Source organism: Urocitellus parryii, chromosome 7 (genome assembly GCF_045843805.1).
Source record: "Urocitellus parryii isolate mUroPar1 chromosome 7, mUroPar1.hap1, whole genome shotgun sequence".
NCBI lineage: Eukaryota > Metazoa > Chordata > Mammalia > Rodentia > Sciuridae > Urocitellus > Urocitellus parryii.
Window position 1 is genome coordinate 85,913,347 of NC_135537.1, and position 21,623 is coordinate 85,934,969.

General features: G+C 34.7%; 1 protein-coding gene across 1 annotated transcript in view; it reads left to right on the forward strand.

Moving 5' to 3' along the window:
• LOC144255858 (transport and Golgi organization protein 1 homolog) overlaps positions 1–21,623 on the forward strand; it is a 41,426-nt gene that overhangs the window by 13,239 nt on the left and 6,564 nt on the right. Inside the window, 13 exon segments of the mRNA XM_077800886.1 lie at positions 7,941–8,072; positions 11,165–11,186; positions 12,055–12,143; positions 12,390–12,461; positions 12,550–12,660; positions 13,917–13,988; positions 14,168–14,272; positions 14,916–15,038; positions 15,137–15,242; positions 16,261–16,316; positions 16,405–16,495; positions 16,667–16,805; positions 21,499–21,600. Of these exon segments, the coding sequence (XP_077657012.1) occupies positions 7,941–8,072; positions 11,165–11,186; positions 12,055–12,143; positions 12,390–12,461; positions 12,550–12,660; positions 13,917–13,988; positions 14,168–14,272; positions 14,916–15,038; positions 15,137–15,242; positions 16,261–16,316; positions 16,405–16,495; positions 16,667–16,805; positions 21,499–21,600 (1,220 nt within the window).

The window sequence follows — 21,623 nt, forward strand, 5'->3', positions numbered from 1 at the left end:
GCTCTTGAGTTCAATCCCTGGTACCAATATATATATGTAACTTTTTGCAATAATTGAAAAAAAATATGTTTGTGGGACTTCTAGGATATATTGTAGTTTTGGTGAATAAATGACATCCCCCTGGTACAACAATTTAACCTGTTTTCTCTATTGCCTTTTTTTTTTTTTTTTGGTGGTGCTGGGGATTGAACCTCGGGCTCCATGCATTCTAGGCAAGTGCTGAGCTAACAACCTCAGCCTCTCTCTGTTGCTTTATATTTCTTGGAAATTGGTAGTCAGGTATAGGTTCAATTCAGAATAGTAAGGTATTCTAGCATTATCAAATGATACGCAAAGGGGCTTGAAATCTTTTTAACTTTTATTTGTCAATATGATGTCATTCATTTAAAAATATTTGGTGTGTTTAATCCAATTAGGAATAGTAATTGTTCTTACCTGATGCTCAATTTCTCCCCCCTTTGCCTTGTAGAAGCCTCTTTATCTTGGCTCCTGGGACCCTTTGCCACCACCTAGTGGTCATTGTTACCTATTTCCCTTGCTTTTGAAGTATGAGATGTTCCAAGTTCATCTTAAACATTTCCTGTCCAGACCTTGAAGGATCTATTTCTCTAAAAGAACTTTGGTTCCTTTCAATAGGAAATGATATTTAGAGGCTACATTCCGAGTACTAGGATTGCTTATTGCTCAAATTGACTGTCATTTGTAGGCCTTTTTAGTGAACAAAGCTCAGAATTATGTGGGGGTTTTTCATCATGTCATTTAGATAATTCCCATGAAAATTCAGGATGCTAGAGATTTTATTTCACTTCATCTATCTTAGATTTGTGTTTTCTTTCTCTGATGTTGGAGTTCCAGTTTTCAATGACATCAATATTATTATTTACAGTCTTGTGCCACTTAATGACATTTTGGTCATTAGTGCATAATAATGGAGCTAAAAAATTCTTGTCACCTAGTATTTTTAATATTTTTTCTGTGTTTTGATATGTTTAGATATATAAACATTTACAATGTTACAATTGTCTACAGTATTCAGTATAATAATATCTTATAGGTTTTTATCCCCAAAGCAATGATATACCATATATGAATACCTATGTGTGGAAATGGCTATATTTTCTAGGTTTGTATAAGTATACCCAATGACGTTTGCACACTGAAATTGCCTAAGATGTGTTTCTCAGAACTTATTCCCATCATTAAGCAACATACGACTATATTTATGTTATTTAAAATACTTTCAGGAATGTATTCCTGAAATGAAATGAAATTCTCTTGTCTTTAAGATATATCCCACTAAGGTGTGTTTGAAATAACTCTTATCTGTGGTTTGTCACCAACTTGATATCACAGGTTGTTTCATTTTTGCTTTCAATATTTAGGTATTACTTTTTAAGATTTTTTTTAATTTATTTTACAATTATTTAAATATTTAGAAGAGCCAAAGTTAATTTGTAAAAATACGTTGTTTCTGTTTTTTGGTACTGGTGATTGAACCCAGGGCTCCTATCCACTGAGCCACATACCTTACCTCTTTATTTTTTATTTAGAGATAGTTCTCACTAAGTTGCATAGGGACTTGCTAAGTTGCTGAGGCTAGCTTTGAACTTGTGATTCTCCTGCCTGATTTTGAAAGAACTCTAGCTTTTGTCCCAGTGTTATCACTACACCAAACCAAGACAAAGATATAACAAGAAAAGAAAACCACATACCTCTCATGGGATCTCCAATGAATCTGTACAGAAATTCTAAACAAAAATTTAAGTCAAATACAACAATATGTAAAAGGAAAATACATCATAGACAAAAACTAGACTGATGATGGGGATTATGTCAAGAATCCAAAATTTATTTAACATTTGCAAATCAATGAAATTTACCACATTGATGTACCTAAAAGCACAATCTTTGTGTTTAGCTCAAGAGATACAAAACAAGCATTTAAAAAATATAGCAGGGGGGGGAAATGTTGGGGAGTAATATTGGCCAAATTATATTGTTATTTTGTGTGCATGTACAAGTAGGTGACAATAAATCCCATCAACATGTAAAAAAAAATCAGCCCTGATTATTATTTTAAAAAAAATTTTAGATGTTGATTGATTTTTATTTTATTCACTTATTTATATGCGGTGCTGAGAATCGAACCCATTGCCTCACACATGATAGGCAAGTGCTCTACCACTGAGTATCAACCCCAGTCCCTCAGCATTGATTATTGATGTAGAAAAACAACAACAAACTAGGAATAGAAGGGAGCTTAAAACATCCTCTGAAAAAATGCAACTAACCTCATACTTAATGGTTGATAATTGAATACTTTTCCCCAAGATCAGAAATCAAACAGAGATGTCCACTCTCATTACATCTATTCAGCATTGTACTGGGGTACAGTAAGGAAATAACTAGTGTACTAAGGCAAGAAAAAGAAATAAAATGCACTCAGATTGGAAAGGAAGAAATAAAATTCTCTTTATTTTCAGATAACATGAATATATATAGATACAATCTGGTATGATCTAGAAAAAAGCTATTGTAAGGTTGACAGATAAAATTTACATCTAAAAGCAATTATATTTTCTGTACATTAACAATGAATAATTAGAAATTGAAATTTTAAAGATTTCCATGTACAATAGAATAAAAATATGAAGTATTTAAACATAAACGTGGCAAAAACTAAAATGTATATATTAAAAAACTATAAAATATTGCTGATAGAAATTAAAGAGAACCTAAATGGAGAGATATACCTAATTTATGAGTCAGAAGACTAAGGTGTCCATTCATCCCAGTTTAATCACCAGAGTCAACATTATTCCAATCAAAATCCCTGCAGAGTTTTGTAGAAAATGACAAGCTGATTGCAACAGACCTAGAATACGTGGCTTCAAGACTTAATCTAGGCCTGGGGATGTAGCTCAGTGGTAGAGCACTTGCCTAGCATATGTAAGGTCCTGTGTTCAATCCCTAGTACCATACGAAGAGGAAAAAAAAAGAAAAACAAATATTCTAAAGCTACAGTAATCAGGATTGCAGATAAAACATTGGAACAGAGCCAAGAATTCAGAGATAGATACACAATATATATGGCAACAGTCATTGACAAAGATGGAAAGACAAGTAGAGAATGGAAAGTTTTTTCAGCAAATGGTACTGAAATTACTGCATATTTATATGGAAAATATTGATCCATTCCTTGCATTAGACACCTGAATTAACTCACAGACTTAAATATTAAACTCAAAACTACAAAACCTCTAGGAAAAAAAATAGGAGAAAAATTTTTGTTGAACTTAGGTTAGGCAAAGATTTCTTAAAATTGACAACAAAAGCACTAAAAAGGATTTGATAATGTGGGATTCATCAAACTAAAACCTCTGTAATTCAAAATACACTTTGAAGTGAATGAAATCGAAAAAAACACAAGCTGGGAGGAAATTAATGTAAAGCATTTATCAAGACTTGCATCAAGAATATATGAAGAACTCTTAGAACTCATTAGAAAAAATATAGTCCTGTAAAATAACACTTCATCAAAGAAGATAAACAGATAGTAAATACATTAAAAATGCTTGACATAATTATCAGGGAAATGAAATTTTGAAGCATAAGAGTTACCACTACACACTTATTAAATATCTAATATTAAAGACAATTGTGCTGAGTGGTTGGAGAAGAGATGGAGGAACTGGATGGGTACACAGCTGGTGGGGATATAAAGTGGTAGAATCACCTTCTTAAAAAGTTAAACATACACCAGTCATATCCAACCATTCTTTTCCAAAGAAAAGATAAGTTATATAGCAATAGGAGGAATTTTATATCAGTGTTCTTGGCTATTTTATTTGTAAAAGCCCCAAACTGGAAAAAAATCCAAATGTCTATCAATAGATGATAGACAAATTGTGGTACCTACATATAATGAAATGCTACTCAGCAATAAAAATAGATGATAGATAAACTGATGTAGATGAATCTCAAATTATGCTGAATGAGAGAAGCCATAGAAAATACAATATATTATCCCATACACATAAAACTTGAGGAGTACAAAGCAATCTATTAAGATAGACATTTTGCTGGAGGAATGGGAAAGTGGGGGGCAAGAAGGAAGGGTGACAAAGGGCAGAATTACCTAGAGAATGAGAATATTTTTGGAAGTAAAGGATGTGTATATTATCTTGATTATAATGGTGATTTCATAATTTCATGTTAAAATTTATCAAATTGCACACTTTAAATACATGTAATTTATTGCATGTCAATTTTACCTCAAAGCTATAAGAAATAATATATTCATCTTTTTTCACTTTCTAAGACACAAATAGTATTCTATAAATATTTTTCTCTACTTCATTTTTAAAAAATGTATTCTGGAAACCAGCTCTTAGCAGTATTTAAAATTATTTTCTTTCTTCTTTGGTTTATTCAACAACTTTCATTGATGAAGGTTGTTTCAGCCTTTTGTGACCATCTTGTATTATTATAGTTAATGCGTGAATAACATAGTTTTGTAAATACAAGTTTTAAACATTTGTTGTATTCCCAGTATCTTTAGAAGTTAGGGCTGGGGGACTATAGCTCAGCAGTAGAGCACTTGCCCTAGATACCCTTCCCCAGCACTGAAAAAGTTTAAAAAAAAAGTGGGACTGTTGAGTTAATAGGTAAATATATAAGCAGTTTTGGGAGATGTTGCAAAATCTCATTCATAAGGGTTGTATCATTTTGTATACTTATCAGCAGTGTCTGAGAATTTGTATTCCCCCACAATCTCTCACCTACTGAGTATGTTGTCAAACATTTGGATCTTGCCAATGCAAGTGAGAAATGGTATCTTGGTGTGGTTTAATTTGTATTTTGTTCATTATGAGCTAAGCAGAGCATGTTTCCATATGTTATAGCTATTTGCATTTCTTTTCCTGAGATCTGTTTATTTCTTCAGCCCATTTTTGTATAGGTTTGCTGGCCATTTTATTTATAATGTTCTTTATATTTCAGGAACATGATTCTTTAGACAATAATATGTTGCAAATATTTTTTCTCAGGTTGTCATTGTCAAACTGCGTGTGTGTGTGTGTGTGTGTGTGTGTGTGTGTGTGTAGCAGGTTTAGATACAGCCAGGAAAGATTTTTTCAATGAGGCAGGTTTTGCCCACTCATAATGTAAGGGTCCGTCGAAACGTCAGAGTAAGAGAGCACAAGAGACTATCTTATGCAACAGCAGAAGGGTGGGTTTATTTGGAGACCAGCATGCTGGGGCCCAAGCTCTCTATAGCAAAGAGAGATAGAGCCCTGAGAACAGCTTGAGCAGAGCTTATATACTTTCCCTAGAGAGGGCAGGGAGAGAAGTTACATTTTGTAGTTTGGAAGTTGGGGACACCTCTTTCTGGGAACAAGATTAGCAGACAGTCCATAGTTGGGGACAGCACATTCTGGGAACAAGATTAGCAAACAGTTCTTAAGATTTCAACAGTGTTTTGTTAAGCATATAGAGAAATGGAGTGACAAGTACCTATTTTATTAACCTTTCAATAATACATAGAAAATTTCACCCAATATTTTCTATTACTTGTTTATTTTCTATTTTTACATTCATGTTTCTTATCCATTTGTAGTTTATCTTTTGAATAAGTAGAGAAAAATCCAATTTTATAATTTTCCATGTGGTAACACTACTTATTAGAAAGTCTATTTTCCCCAAACTAACTTTTATTGTACCCCAAATGTCCAGTTGGTTCTGTTTCTGGATTCTCTATTCTGTCCCACAATCTCTATGTATTCCTGGGCTTGGACGAGGGTACATGAATTAATTATATAGTCTGCCCTCCCTGTACCCTTCATTGCTCTTCTCTTTCAGTGCTTTCCTGCTTATTCTTGTTCTTTTGAATTGACTATATTCAACTTGACGACAGATTTTTAAAGATCCACAGATGTTTATTCCCTCCCCAAGTTAAACGTCCCCAGTTTCTTCAATTTTCAGCACGTGCTTTTCGGGGGCTATTCATGATTCTGTTCTTTTCCACAAGTCATGCAACCTTAAAATGTGGCATCCAGAAATGAAGCCACCGGCGTGGGGTGATAATGACATGATTCCTTAGGGTAAGGCTTTTTAAAAAGAGTGTCATCTACAATTGGAGAAAGTAACAGGACTGGAGTGAGCAGGGAAGGAAAGCCCAGTCCGAGCAGTAGTCCTTTAGAAGGGAGCAGGAGAAGCTTCTCCTCTTCTGTCTGCACGTTTGGGGCAGGTACCCGGTGTCTCAACACGTTGACAAAAGGGTTTTGCTCTGGGAGGGGCTGGGAGGCCTGACTTTCTCCTTTTTCCCAGTCTCTGCCTATAATCCCCTTCTGCTAGTTCCCTGGCTTCCTCCAGGGCCTTCTAAACCGCTGGTCCTCTCCCGGTTCCGGGGATAGGTGAGCCTCTTTCCTTCTGGAGTCCTTTCATTTGGACTCTTCTGCTCGGCTCTCTTCACGCTGTCCCCCTCCGGGCTCCGCAGTTGGTTCTTTCCGCTCCCGGCCCCACCACTTGGCATCCTCAGTCTGCTCACTGCAGTCTGCCCAGGGGCTTCATCTGATGACCCGTTTTACGTGCGTTCAGCGGAAAGCGCCTGTGGTGGAGGAAGGCAAAGTTCACTCCCAGTACCCGCCCCCTGTGCTGGGTCCTACCAAAGTAGGAAACGGTGAAAGAGAGGGTCCTGTGCTGTTCTGCAGGGAAGCGTCACTTCCACTCAGCTGTCCCTACACCATGGACTCAGTACCTGCCACTGTGCTTCCCCTGGGGACCTGGAGCTCCTGGGACCCCTGTCGGTGCTCTATGCAGCCCTCATAGCCAAGCTACTGGAGATGACAGTCCCATTTCCAGGGAGGGACCCCAGCTCTAGCAGGCGGGTGGCTGAGTTCTGGCGGAGTGGGTGCACTGACTGTGCGGCGATGGAGAAATGGAGTGTGTCAGGTCCAAGGCAGGCAGGACGTGACTGTATTGTTAAGGGAGGCCGGTGAGAGTGGACTTGAGCTTTCCCCACTTGCACTTTTTTTTTTTTTAAACGGAATAGAGGTGACAACCTCGAGGTATATTCCGAAATGCAGCCAACAATCCAAACAGCTAACTTTACTACAGGTCTTTTCCCTATGGGGACTGCTGGGGAATTGGGCCCAAATGATAGTTATCTCCTATTACGTGTAGAGGGCGGTGAAAACAGGGAAGAGTAGGCAGGTGTTTACTGCACTGCCTTTGAGCAACCATTTAAAATTAGGCTTTGAATTTTATAGAAGGATGTTAAATTCAGAGAAGATTATCTAAGCCAGTTTTCAAGAGTTGTCTGAAATTACATGTCACTTATCTGTTTATATAAGAGTGGAATGGAAGTAAGATTTAAAATCTTATACATATATCATCATTGTTTTTATTTGTTGCCATAAAATTAATTAGTTCTTTCATATATTTAAGTTTTTGTCTTAAATGAATTTTTTAAATTATAAAAACCAGGTTATCTAAGAGAAAAGAATGATCCAGAGGGATTCTAGCCAGGTGTTAGACAATGTGATGATATGGGGCCTATTACAAACTGAAAATGTGTGCTCAATTTAAAGTATTTAGATTCGGGCTGGGGTTGTGGTTCAGTGGTTGAGCGCTTTGCCTAGCATACATGAGGCACTGGATTCGAGCCTCAGCACCATATAAAAACAAAACAATGAGTCCACCCTAAAACTAAAGATACATAAATAAATATTTTTTTTAAAAAGTATTTAGATTCATTATACTTGAAAACACTGCAAGCGAACAAAAAATGTGAGACTGCCAGTATCCTCTCTCTTGAAGAAGCTATTGGAAAATATTGAGGAGGTGGATTTCTGATGAGGAGGTTGGTTTAGAATTGCCATGATTCTCTGTGACTGTTATAAATTTAAGGTTTCCCATTTCTTCTAATTTGTCTGTTTCAGCTGTTTACTACATTGCCTGATGATACTCAACCTGGGCCTGATTTTTATGGACTACCATGGAAGCCTGTAGTTTTCACTGTTTTCTTTGGGATTGTATCCTTTGTCATTTTCTTTTGGAGAACTGCTCTTATTGTGAGTAAATTAACTTACTTATACCTTAGCACATAAGCAGAAGGATTATTTTATATAGTCACTGCCCCTCCTTTTTTTCTTTTTCAGTTGCTAAAGCACAAATTAGTGGTTTAAGTCAAACTATCCTTATAAAATAATTTAGTGTGGGTGCAGTTGGTAGAACTGGTAATTCTTACAGCCATCCTGACCAGTAGTTTCATATGTATCAGAAGTCTTAAAAGTGGGATGAAAGATGGGGTAGGTTAGATAAATATTCTTTTATGTAGCATATATGTCTAGTAATCTATCTTAAAGAAATAACTATGCTTTGAAGATTTTGGTAATGTTTTTCAATGGAACAGTGTATTAGATTGAAGACTTAACACAACATAATTCATTTAGGGGTTATTGTATGTTCGATTAATGGAACAGTAGGCAGATTTATTTATTTCAAAGCTTTGAGGTACAGAAAATGCTGACAATTAAATGTGAAGTGGGGAAAAAAAGCAGAAACAAAGATTTAAATGTTGATGAACTGTATGTTAATATAAACACATATAAACGGGGAAATGCTGCAAAGAAATACAGTAAAATGAGAAAAAGGAGATGAGATAATTTTCCCAGTCTTTTATATAAATTTTTCCCAGATTTTATGATTTGATCATATATTCAGAAAATACCTTTTTATTTGGAAGTATAGATTATGTGTTGTCCAAAAATCCATTACATGTTTTGTTCATTAAGTTTTTTTTTTTTTTCTTGAGCAGAATTAGTCTATCTCTGTGTATGTGTGTACATATATGTATAAGTGTGTGTGTGTGTGTGTGTGTGTGTGTGTGTGTACATACTTATGTTTGTACTGTAGGTCATTCTGTTTCATAGTTATTTAACATAATTGGAAGAAAATTATTTTAGGTAAATGGACTTTGCATATGAAAAGCCTAACAGTTAAAGAGGCCAAAAGCATTGGATACAAATCTTTTCAAATCTGAGTGTTCTTTTTCTGATTTCTTAATTATTTCAGACATATCAGTGTTAAGATAAGTTTCCTCTCCTTGTACAATTGAGTGTAAAATCTCTTTAAAAGTATTCCCTTCTTAAATAGAAGAATCATTTGCCTGTATTCCTGTGAGGAATTTTCTAATCTCATTGAACTTTTTCTCAGCTAAAAGGAAAAAGGAAATAGAAGGATAAAGAGAAGGGAAAAACATGAAAACATTTTATATTTCTCTCTCTTGTTTCTTTCATTTCAAGAACCCTGGTACCTGTTTCTCTTTTCACTAGATTATGTGGGATCTGGTTCCTAGCTTGTTGCTCCTCAGTTTCAGCATTTGACTTTGGAACTTTAGTCCCTACCTTAGATGACTGCTTTTATGCTACTTCCCATTTTCCTCTGTTGTCATTTTGAGCAAAAGGTTAGCAAGGCTATGAAATTAAAGAAATGTTCATTACTTTCTTTTTTTAGAAGAAGAAAGATTAATTTTGGATCATGGTTTCAGAGGTCTCAGTCCACAGATGGCCAAATCCATAGCTCTAGGCCTGAAGTGAGGGAGAACATCATGGCGGAAGGGCGTGGTAGAGGAAAGCAGCACAGCACATGGCAATCAGAAAGCAGAGAGAGCTCTGCTTTGCTTACCAGGGACAAAATATAAACCCCAAAGGAATGTCCCCAGTAACCTCCCTCCTCCAGCCACACCCTACCTGCCCTCAGTCACCACCCAGTTAATTTATTCAAGTGGATTAATCCACTGATTAGGTTATAGCTTTCAGCATAATCATTTCCCCTCTGAATATTCTTGCATTGTCTCACACCTGAGCTTTTGGGTGACACCTCATATCCATGGTCCAGTCAGCTAGAGCTACCCATACAGGATTATCTGGCCCATGCCTAAGGAACCATTCATTCCAAAGGGACTATGGTTACGGCAAGCACTGCTAGAGAAATTATGAACTCCTTTAAAAGTTATAGCTCACCTCTCTTTGCTTCATGGTTGTCCAGCACACAGCCATCCTCTTTTGTGAAAGCATTGAAGATATTTTGCATTGGCTGGTTTGTCAGCACTTGATTTCCCACAGGGACGTTGTTGAAGTGGGGCTCCTGGGAGGGACATATTGCAAAGGACAGCAGCAATGTGGGTGTTCATGAGATAGTGCTCTTGGGAAGGGAATGGAGCAAGATTGGGCCCACAGAGAAGTCTGTCTGCAAGGTACTCATCCAAGGTCTCTGCCAATCCCACTGTCAGCTCTGAAGCTGCACCAAGCGGGTCAGTTTTTAAGCAGCCACATCTGTCTGGCATAGGACACATTACTTTCTGTGTTGGAGTTTTCTGAATGCAATTTCCTATTACGAAGATCCCATGGATGATCCATGGACACATCTGAGTATCCCATCACCATTTATAACATTTGAAAGGACAAGTAATATGCTAAGTTACAAAGAAATTTAGTGATGTTTTAAAAAAAATTCTGCTTAGGTTTTATTATCAGGCAGTTTATTGCTGTCTTTTGGAAATGATTGTTTTGTCCTTTCCAGAATATGTTAATTGTCATTTCTCTTGTTGCTTATGCATTTTCTTCTAGCAGTCTTCCCTTTCAGATTTCTTGCTATATATTTAGTAGTTTGCAGAAATAAGATGATGTAGCCTCTTAGTTTCTAAATTCAGCCAATAGCCAAATTTAAATTGGAGTTCTAAGATGTTTTCTGGTGAGTGAAAGTGGCATATGTTTGTACAAAGATTATGCCTTTAATATTGTTTCCTCAGATTACTTTTGAATAGTCATTGTTTCTAGACTTTATCCTGGTTATTTAGAATTGTCAAGTAAATGATTTTGAGTACACGCGCACACACACACACACACACACACACATCTTTACTGTGAAATAAGGTACATATCTTAGTTTTTTTATATGAGAGGCTATTTATGAAATATCACTACCAATTAAATTTAAAAGGCTTGTTAACCTTTACTTATTTTTAATCCTATAAATTATTATCCTGAACCAGAATGTTATTAAATTCTCACTTGGTTATGATTCTGACTGTTGTTTTAGGAATGCTGTTTCTATTGAGCAGATGTTTGACATCAAATTTAATCTTTTTTCTCTCTTCTAGGTAAAAGATAGAGTATATCAAGGTAAATTTTTAGGTTTCTTAAACTTGTAATAACCCTTTGTATTGGTGTTTGATGTGTGTTTTATGTATGTTAGAAGTAGATATAGTGACTTTTAATGGATAATAGAGTAGATGATGATGGTTCCAACTCTGAGATAGGAGATAAAGAAGAGGAACAAATTGTGGATAGGGAGATGATGATAAGTTTTAATTTGGGGCAGATTAACTTTGAATATTAATGTAATGCAGATGTATTACATTTGAAGAGTATTTGTATGCTAATGATTTAATCATGCATTAAGTAATTGAGTAGATAATTTAAAGAATATTAATGTGAATCAGTATGTTTTCATTTCTGTTTTTCTTTGCAAAGAATTAAATGATTCCATTTTCTGAAAAGAAAGTGTTTTGAAAAGGGAGGAATATCAAGCTACAACACTTTACTGTATTTCCCATCTGTCAAATAAGCTTAAATTGAAATATCATTTTGGATGGGAGGGGTACCTGGGATTGAACTCTGGGGCACTCTACTGAGCCACATCCCCAACCCCCTATATTTAGAGACCAAGTCTCACTTAGTTGCTTAGTGTCTCACTCTTGCTGAGGCTGGCTTTGAACTTGGGATCCTTCTAGCTCAGCCTCCTGAGCCACTGGGATTACAGGTGTGCACCACTGCGCCCAGCAAAATATCATTGTTCTTATATTTTTCTTAAATTTTAATAATTTTATACTCTTATTGCTAATAAGCATAGATTGCTTTTTAAAAGCATAATAGTTATGCTAAGAAGTATTTCCTCATAGTACCATATAACATGTCTTTGCTTTTAGTAGATTGAGTAATTGAATTTCATTTAGTGATTGTAGTAATCTTGTGTATTTCCCCCTTTTAGTCAATGAACAGCAAATTTCCAAAAAAGTGAACAATTTCATGAAAGAAAATGAAGAACTAATGCAGAAATTGCCAAATTATGAACAGAAGGTATAATTATTTTTTTGTTTCTTTCTCCCTTGGTTCTAGCTTGAATCATTTCTACCTGTTTTAATTTAAAAATCGTATTTTAAAATTTTTGTTTCATTATTTCCTACAAATCATCCAAATTCTAAGCAGTCATATGTATTAAGTACTGCTTTCTTCTGGAAAGGGTCACTTGTCTGTAAGTAACTTGTATAGTAGCACTATAATTTGTGTATCTTAATTCTGAATGCTTTATTTATATCGATGAAGGAATCAAAGAAACAGGTCCAAGAGACCATGAAACAAAATATGATTATTTCTGATGAAGTAACTAAATATAAGGTAAAAATCCCTTCTTTGGGGGGAATTACATTCTAAACTCAAAAGTAAATGTAATGAGTGAGTAATCTTGACACCTTTTTTTTTCCAGGATAAAATGAAGCTTCTTGAAAAAGCTAAAGAACTTCTGGATGAGAGAGCTAAAAGTCTTCATGTTATGTTAGAATCTGAGGGAGAACAGAAAGCTAAGAATCAGGACTTGGTAAGAGTTTTGCTGCTAAGTGTTACTGCAATTTGGCTTTTGAAATATTTTGTAAAATTGGTTAAGTTGAACTTAGTCCAGCTGTTAACTAAAGTAAAATTAGGAGTCAAGGAAGTTGAACCCACTTCTGCCCATTTTGTGGAACTTTTAAGTACTGATACAACAAATTATTTTTATGGGCCTAGGAAATATTTTTATTCTCAACCTTGGATAATTTTCATATTGCTTTTCTCTGCCCTTGGAAACATGCAGAACAACTAAAAAACTATTGTCCAGTTGAACAGTATTTGTTTACTTTTTACTTGAAAGAGTAATGAATTAATCAATTTTCTGTACTTAAAAAAATTTACTTACATATTTCATTTTCAATTTATACAAGTTTCTGTAATTACATAAAAGTTGCAAAAGATAGTAGAGAGTGTGTTCTGAAATATCCTACCCCCAAGTAAGCTTGATTACCTAGCTGAGGTAGTATTTATCAGATTTCTCCACTGTAAAAATTCTTTCCAATCCTTGTCATATTGTATTCTTTGGAAGTTACCATGCACAGCCCACAGTTAAAGTATGAAGAGTTACAAGCTCAGGATGCAGCTCATGGTAGAGCACTTGCCTAGCATGCATGAGGCCCAGGATTCAATCCCAGGCATTGCAAACAAAGATTGCAGAGTTATGTCCTTAAGGAGCGAGTATCTTTATAAATTTTTTGGAATTCTTCTGTATGTGAGATTAGTCTATTCTTCCTTAAATTTTATCATTTTTTACTTCAGATAAGAAAATTTTAAAAATGATCTTGGGAAATTTTTTTTCTCTATCACTAGAAAAAAAATTACTAATTTGAACTGGTTTACTTGAAACAGTAATTAATTAGTTAATTTTCTATGCTTTAAAACATTTTATTTACTTATTGCATTATGATTTTCTATACTTTGACCTTTTTTCTGGTTATCTCATAAACAGTAAGGTTGTGGATGCCATGAAATATTTATGACTTCATTTTCCCTCATCTCTTTCAGTTCTTGATTTTTTGCTTAGTCCAAAGCTGGATCCCCTGCATTTACCTGAAATGTAATGGGATGGCTTGACAAAAATTTTGTTGTGTTTATCTTTTTTAGTATATATACGTATGTGTACACACACACACACACACATATATATATATATATGTATATATATATATATATATATATATATATATATATATCAGTATTTCTACTGAAATCCTAATGCATATTTTGTGTTCTGTTTTCACCTGGCAGATAATGGAAAATAAGAAATCTATAGAGAAGCTTAAAGATGTCATTTCAGTAAATACTTCTGAACTTTCAGAGGTAAAGCTGCCAACTCTTGCTAACGGATATTAATACTACATCTTAGTTTTGTTGCGGACCAAAAATTTGAGGTGTGCTAAAATGTGCAAAAAATGAGAACTATATGATGTCTGGTTTGGGAAAGTATAACTTTGTTTCTTCTTTGGAATTAATTCACTAACTGTAGTGTTTTTTATTAGCTTCAAATTATCCTTAATGAAGCTAAGCTTCGTGAAGAGAAGGTGAAGTTGGAATGCTGTCAGCTTCAGAAAGAAAATACCATGCTTAAGAAGGAGAAAGAGCAGGTAAAGAAAATTTGATGTCATACATAATTTAAACTAGAGAAGTGAATATAATTATCTTGTATCTTTCTTGGATCTGTTTCTGAGGTAAGGAATATTCATGTAGGACCTTTTCTAGATATGCAAAGTTTAAACAATGCTCCCCAAATTGAATGCATATATATGTTCTCCATCTGTTTTGGATTTTTGGATTATTGCTTTTCTTATCAAATGTCAATCAGTTATTAACTTGCATAGCCTCAAAGAAACTTTTTAAACCAGAAAATTAAGTATTTTATGATCCTCTTTTGAGTAGTTACTGATTCACCGGCCAAGGGAAGATTACATGATAAGGAATCTAAATTTAGGAGACAGTCATATGTGCCCAGCCATTCCTGCTGGAGGTAAATTATTTGAATTGGCAGCAATTTTCTGGGGAATGCAATAAACAGGGTCAACTTCCTGATAGCTCTGATGTTCTTAGTGCAGCTGTGAGAGTTGGGGCCACTCTGCCCTCTTCCTTAACCAAGGTCTCAACCCCCTCGATTGAGGCAGGCCACCGAGGAGTATGGCTCTCTATTTCTTTGTCTAAGTCTTGTAGTCCTGATGTATCCAGTGCAGAAACCCCTCCCTAACCCATAGGAATTCATGTGTTTTGACTTTTCAGTTGCAGCAGGAAGTCAAAGACTGGAGTATATCACATGCTGAGCTCAGTGAACAAATGAAATCATTTGAGAAGTCCCAGAAAGATTTACAAGTAACGCTTAGTCATAAAGATGATACTATTAATGTAAGTTTATACTCCAAATACATGTTTCATCTCATGAATTCTCCTGAAATCTTCTGAATTAAAATCGAGAGTCTTCCAACCTTTTGCTTCTTTTCTAGGCTTTAACTAATTACATCACACAGTTGAATCGGTTACAATGTGAATCTGAATCTGAGGATCAAAGTCGAGATGAGTCAGATGAATTAACCAATGGAGAGTTAGCAGGTAAGATCAGTCTCAGGGAGGTTGAATCCTTTTTTGCTTTCCTGTCTTTAATTAAGTATACAGATGCCACTTTTCAGCTGGCTGAATTTCTTCTTAAGCTTCAGGGTTGTAGACACATATCACTGGATCTATAGATATGTCTGTTGCATTGGCAGAGGTGGGTTGCTGGGCTATAATGTAGCAATAGGCATGTGAAGAACACTGACTTTTTCTATCCCATTGAAAACTAGTAAGAACACTGCAGCTACAATAGTCACATCCTATACCTCTAAGTATTGAACATTGTACAGTAAGAGAAATTTATTTCTTAACTTATGCAGATGATACTTGATTTTGATACTCATCATCTCTATGGCTCTGAGGTTTTAAGGTCCACAGTCAGTCTTAAGAGTCTGGAGGCGGTTGGAACCATAAACTAAGGCTGTGAGAACAGAGGCTAGAGACTATCAGAAAGCTAGAGAGGGAGTGTAACAGTGTTTACTGATGAGGAAAATATTTCCAGATGTTTTCTCCCAAGTTGGATATTGCTTACATAGCAAGTATTTCAAACCACACCTGGTAGTAGATTCAGGGAGAAAATAGAGGATTGAATCTTTCTAAACAAGACACTTACTTGCCCAGGTGAAGATAGATCTGAGAGAGAAGAAAAGCTTTTATCTTACAAGAATAGCATAGATAACATTTTAGTTGTGCAAACTAGAAATTCACCTTTTTTTTTTAAGACAGACACAGTACTTTTATTTATTTTTATGCTGAGGATCAAACTCAGTGCCTCACACATGCTAGGTGAGCACACTACCACTGAGCCACAACCCCAGTCTGAAATTCACCTCTCTCTCTCTTTTTTTTTAATCTAAACTTTCAATTCTCTTAAAAGTCATTAGTCTAATCCGTTTAATTATTTAATTGATTTTTTTTCTTCCAGTATTTGAACACAATCATTCTTTAGTTTGGGGAAGTTAGGAGAATATAGAGTTAAAAGTAAGGAAAGAAAAAGCTAAAGTCTTTTGTTTTTTAGGTGATCGGAACGAGAAGATCAAAGATCAAATTAAGCAGATGATGGATGTCTCTCGGGTATAGTTCTTTGTAAGAGTCCCATAGTGCCTGTGAATTCTTCCTGTGCCTCACTTTTAAGAATACCTCTCTTTTCTGCAATTTTTAGACACAAACTACAATATCAGTAGTTGAAGAGGATCTAAAACTTTTACAACTTAAGCTAAGAGCCTCGATGTCCACAAAATATAATCTAGAAGGTGGGTTCTTCTTGAGAAGAAATTGCCATGTTGGAAAGACTTAAAATTTTATTGGAAAGATAAAGAATGGCTTCTTGCTTTCATGCTTCTTACTTTTCTTAGCACTACTCCCTCAAACAAGTTCTTAAGTCCTTGTACACATATAGAGATAAGCTGTTTTATCCTTTACAGACCAAATAAAGAAATTAGAAAGTGACTGCAATTCACTACGGTCTTCTAAAGTTGGACTGGAAGAGGAATGCAAAACTCTTAGGCAGAAAGTGGAGATTTTAAATGAACTCTACCAGCAAAATGAGATGGCACTAAAAAAGTAAGATTTTCATTGTTTGTTATTGTTATCACTGTGTGAACTAACAGATAATTTTATCTAGTAGAGATTTGTCTTTTTTCCTTTGTGTTTTGTTTCCTATAAGTTGCATTTTTCTTTCCATCATCAGTCTTAAGAGTCCTAAGGTAGTTGGAACCATAAACTAAGGCTGTGAGGACATCGTAATCAATTGTCAAATTCATATGAAGGCAAGAAGTGGTAAACTGGTATTAACAGTCACTGATGTGGAAATACCTCTCAAAGATCTAGACCCTTTCTATGATCCCACTATTTATTTTAATTACCTTTCATTGTGATCAGTTATGTAATTCTAATGTTTTGAACTTGTATCTCTAACTTTGGACCTTTAAAAATACTGAGTGATTTGGAATGACATGTTTTAGTAGAATAAAAACTTCAAAAAGGAATAATATTTACTTATTGATGGTACAAGTTTTGGACTTGAATATCTCAGATGTTCACACTAAAAATTGAACTGTGGCAAGGACTTTAGGAGTTATGATTACAGAAGTACTTGTTTGTAGTATATATTTATATATTAATCTTCTCAGTGTGGAGCTAGTTATTTTTTGAAAGTTCATTTGAAGTTTTTAATCCACAAAAATACTTGAATTCTCTAAAAATAGTTTTTTTTGTGTCAGATTTTGTTTGCACCTGATTTTACTCTTCAGCATATTTATATCTTGTTAAAGCAAAGACAGACCTTCTTATAGACCTAACTATTTTTAGGTATTTTGACTTCTGTTGCCTAATTAATGCATTAAATATTGAAACCTTTCCATTAACTTTTCTAAAATTCTGTGATCTCCAAGCGACCTTTTTAGAATCTCAAATTTTTGTTCAGGCCAGTTCTAAATGCCTGGCCTGTTTCAAAGAAACATTTCTCATTTTATCACTTTTTTTTCAAAAGAACACTTGTTTTCTCTGTCCCTACTAGTAATATGAATGACCTAAATGGCAATTAATTTTCTTTGTAATGCAGTTAAATTGTAGCACTATTTTCCTCAACTCCTCCAAAATTCATTCAGTCATCATCTGTGGTTTGTACTCTTTTTACTCATCCCCAGGTACTATGTTAGTTCATGCCTGTGTCATCTTTTCTGTTTCTAACCTAGGTCATCTGTCTTCATTCTCCATTATTTATATTTTTATATAATTTATTTCAAATTCTTAGTAATTTTCTCTATAGCCGCTTGAGTGGACTTTCTAAAATATAAGTCTGTCCATGTCAATATGTGCCTGTGGTTTATGAAGAATTTGCTTTCTATTTGATGACCTGTTCTTTTTTTCTTCCTTGTATCTTTTTAATAGTTTAAATATTTTTAATTAGTTTCCTCATCCCCTGTATAAGCTTGATGTAATCATAAATTATAATGGAATTATAATTATATAATTATAATTATAATTTTATTCATCTTCTCATAATTTAAAGGCCATGGTGTATATTCTGGATTTAATAAAAACCTGACATAGATTAATAGGTTTATTACTTTTTTTATGGGCTTTAAGTAGCTGCTGAATCAGATAACTGTTGTGGCATCGTATGTTAGTACTTCATACACTGTGAACTCCACAAGGCATTCATTCAATTTATACACATATTTAAAGTTTCTGTAGTTCTGCATTCTACACTGTTGGTTTCTTATTTGAAATTATTTTCATTCTATTTGAACATTGTCCTTTAATGATAGATTTGATTAGTGTATCAAAGTAGTACAAGGATAAACAGAGAATAGTATTTTATCCACTAAATATTGCTACCTTCATAATCTGTATTAGGTTGACATGAACTTCATGATTAGAGTTAAAACCAGTTTCCATTTTTAAAGGATCTTTCTTTTGGCTACTGAATTCTGACTGTTACTTAGTTTTAGCAATTTAAAAATATCCAATTAATTACCATCGGTTTTAATTTTTTTCTTTAAGGAGTCCATTATCATTGTTGTTTGGTCTTATCCCTCCCCTAGTTCCTGTAGTCATTTCTCTGTTTTTTTAACAGTTGTATTGGGAAGTGCCTAGGTGTAGTTTTCCCCACCCCACCCACTTTTTCCTTTTGCAGTTATGTTGCTTGGGACCATTAAACATTTCTTGAATTGTCGAGTCTTTTTCTAAATGTTGATTTTACCTCATTCTCTCTTCTGATTATAATAATGCATATTAGAATTTGATTTCCCCTGCCTCCTACATTCTGGATTTACTTCTTCTGGATATTTTCTTCTGACCTGTCTTAAAAGTGGTAGGATTTATTTTACTTCCCAAATCTGTTGCTAAAATCATTCATTGAGTTTAGGATTTTAAAAAGTTCAGGGTTTAAAATATTATTTTAGTTGTAGATGGACATAATATTTTATTTTATTTTTATAGGATTTTTTTAAGAGAGAGAGAAAGAGAGAATTTTAATATTTATTTTTTAGTTTTTGGCGGACACAACATCTTTGTTTGTATGTGGTGCTGAGGATTGAACCCCGGGCTACATGCATGCCAGACGAGCGCCTTACTGCTTGAGCCACATCCCCAGCCCGACACAATATTTTATTTATTTTATGTGGTGTTGAGGACTTATCCCAGTGCCCCACACATGTGGGGCACGTACTTCACCACTGAGCCACAACCCCAGTCCTATTTCAGTACTACAGCTCAAACCCAGGACCTTGAGCCATGTGCTCTACTATTGAGCTACCTCCCCAGACACCTTGCTCTTTCTCATAAGGGACTAGTGTCTTACTGCTTTCCAAGCTATCTTTAATCTCATCATTCTGCCTCTGCCTCCTGAGTATCTTCGACTGTAGGTAGGTCACCACACCCAACTATTTCTTGGTTTTATAGTTTCTAATGCTTTGACAAAATTCATAATCTTTTTTTTTCCTCTTTTGTGGTGCTGGGGTTTGAACTCAGAGCCTGTGCATGCAAGGCAGCACTCTACCAACTAAACTATATTCCCAGACCTGAAATTCATAATCTTGACTTTACTTTTTTGACTATATAAAGCACAGTGATTTTAAAACATGTGCGGATAACCCCATTAGGTGGTTTCCTTTTCTGTGGGATTTTTTTCTCACAGAATTTTGTCTTATGGAGTGCCTGGTCAGTTTTGATTGGCTAACATTGTTGTGATAATTATAGATGAAATTTGAGGACTAAGATGAAGTTATCTTATAGAAAAGTGTTGAGGTTACTTGAGTAAGATTGTCACTTTAAACCTAGTCAGCAATTAAGATAATTCAAAAATGACTTGTCTTTTCAATGTTTCAGTATTGTTCCTTTTGGATTTTTTGCCTGTTCATCACTTAAGTGTGCAGTACTTTCTAATCTAAACTCAAAGGCTAGGGCTTTTATTAAGGGTCCCTTTATTTGTAGCCCCAAACACTTCTTTTTTCCTCTAAGCCCAGGAATTTGATGAAGGCTTAGTTCAGACTCATTATATCTTTGTGTTATCTTCAATATGTGGGTAAACCTAGGAGAAAAGTACCTTAAAGTGCCAGCCTTACTTGTAATTCTGAGATTCCTTTTTCTAATGGATCTTGGCCACATACATATATCTTCACTGCCTTTTTAGCTTGGATCCTTTCAAATACAATTTTATATTCTTATAAAGATGTTTTGATTGTTCTTAGTGCTCTCAGACTAACTCTTTGGTAATTGGAAACAAAATTCTCTCTGCCCTTCAAGATTCAGTTTTCTCCTTATTCCTTCTTAAGCCAGTGGGGAAATTATTATATTCCTTTAGGCGTCATTTATACCTGAAACAGTGAGCTCTTTTATTCTTTAGCATCTTACAAGGTAACTAGTATATTATAGCCACTCATAAAATACTTGCTGAAGAATTAAATGAGAAGCTATATAAGAATATATAATCCCCTTTTTCTATTTGGTATCAATAATCCTTTTTTACTATAGTTCTTTTGATTTATGGAAAATTAAGTTTCAAGTTAATTATCATTTGAATTGGAACTATGGCTAAAGTAGTACAAGGATAGCAGAAAATAGTATTTTTTAAATCATTAAATGTGGCTACCTTTGTCTCAGTAGATGAACATCTTGAGTTTCATGATCAGAGTTAAAACTTGTCAGTAGATAGTACTCTGATCATGGGTCAGTTTGGCTTCTTTTTCTGGTTGACAGACATTATCAAAACTCAGATTTGTCTTTTTGCTTAATTGCAATTCTTTTGAAATAGATATCTAAAGTGTGAAAAATGTTCTGTGGTTAATTGCATAGCTAAAAGACATATTCTAGAAGATTTCTTCTTTGACTGACTATATCTTTATTATGGTACCAGTCTTGGATTGAGAAAAGAGTTCCTCCATGACAAAGATATACTTAGTGTCCTACCCATGGCAGAAACGAGAAAAGAATTATCCCCTGCTTTATCCTAATATATTTAATTATGTTAGGTTGATCAGTCCTGATCTTCCACATTGAAGTAAAGTGACTTTTTATTATCTTACACACAGGAGACTTGCCCTTGGGGCACATGTTGTTTTCACATTTATTTTATTTACTGGTAAGTGGAGAATTAAGAGGAGAAGTTAGAAAATGTAAGTGATTTGCCAGAGTTTGATTTACGAAATTGTAGGTTTGAATTTCTATTTTATGTGCCTAAGCATTTTATAGAATTGTGGGAAGTGATATTCACAGAGAGAAACTTTTGATTTGATAACTGGCTTTATTTTAGGAAACTGAGCCAAGAAGAATATGAGAGACTAGAAAAAGAGCAGCAGCTGTCAGCTGCAGATGAAAAGGTGGTTTCCGCTGTACAGGAAGTTAAAAATTACAAGTGAGTTCAGTTTCTAAAGGAGG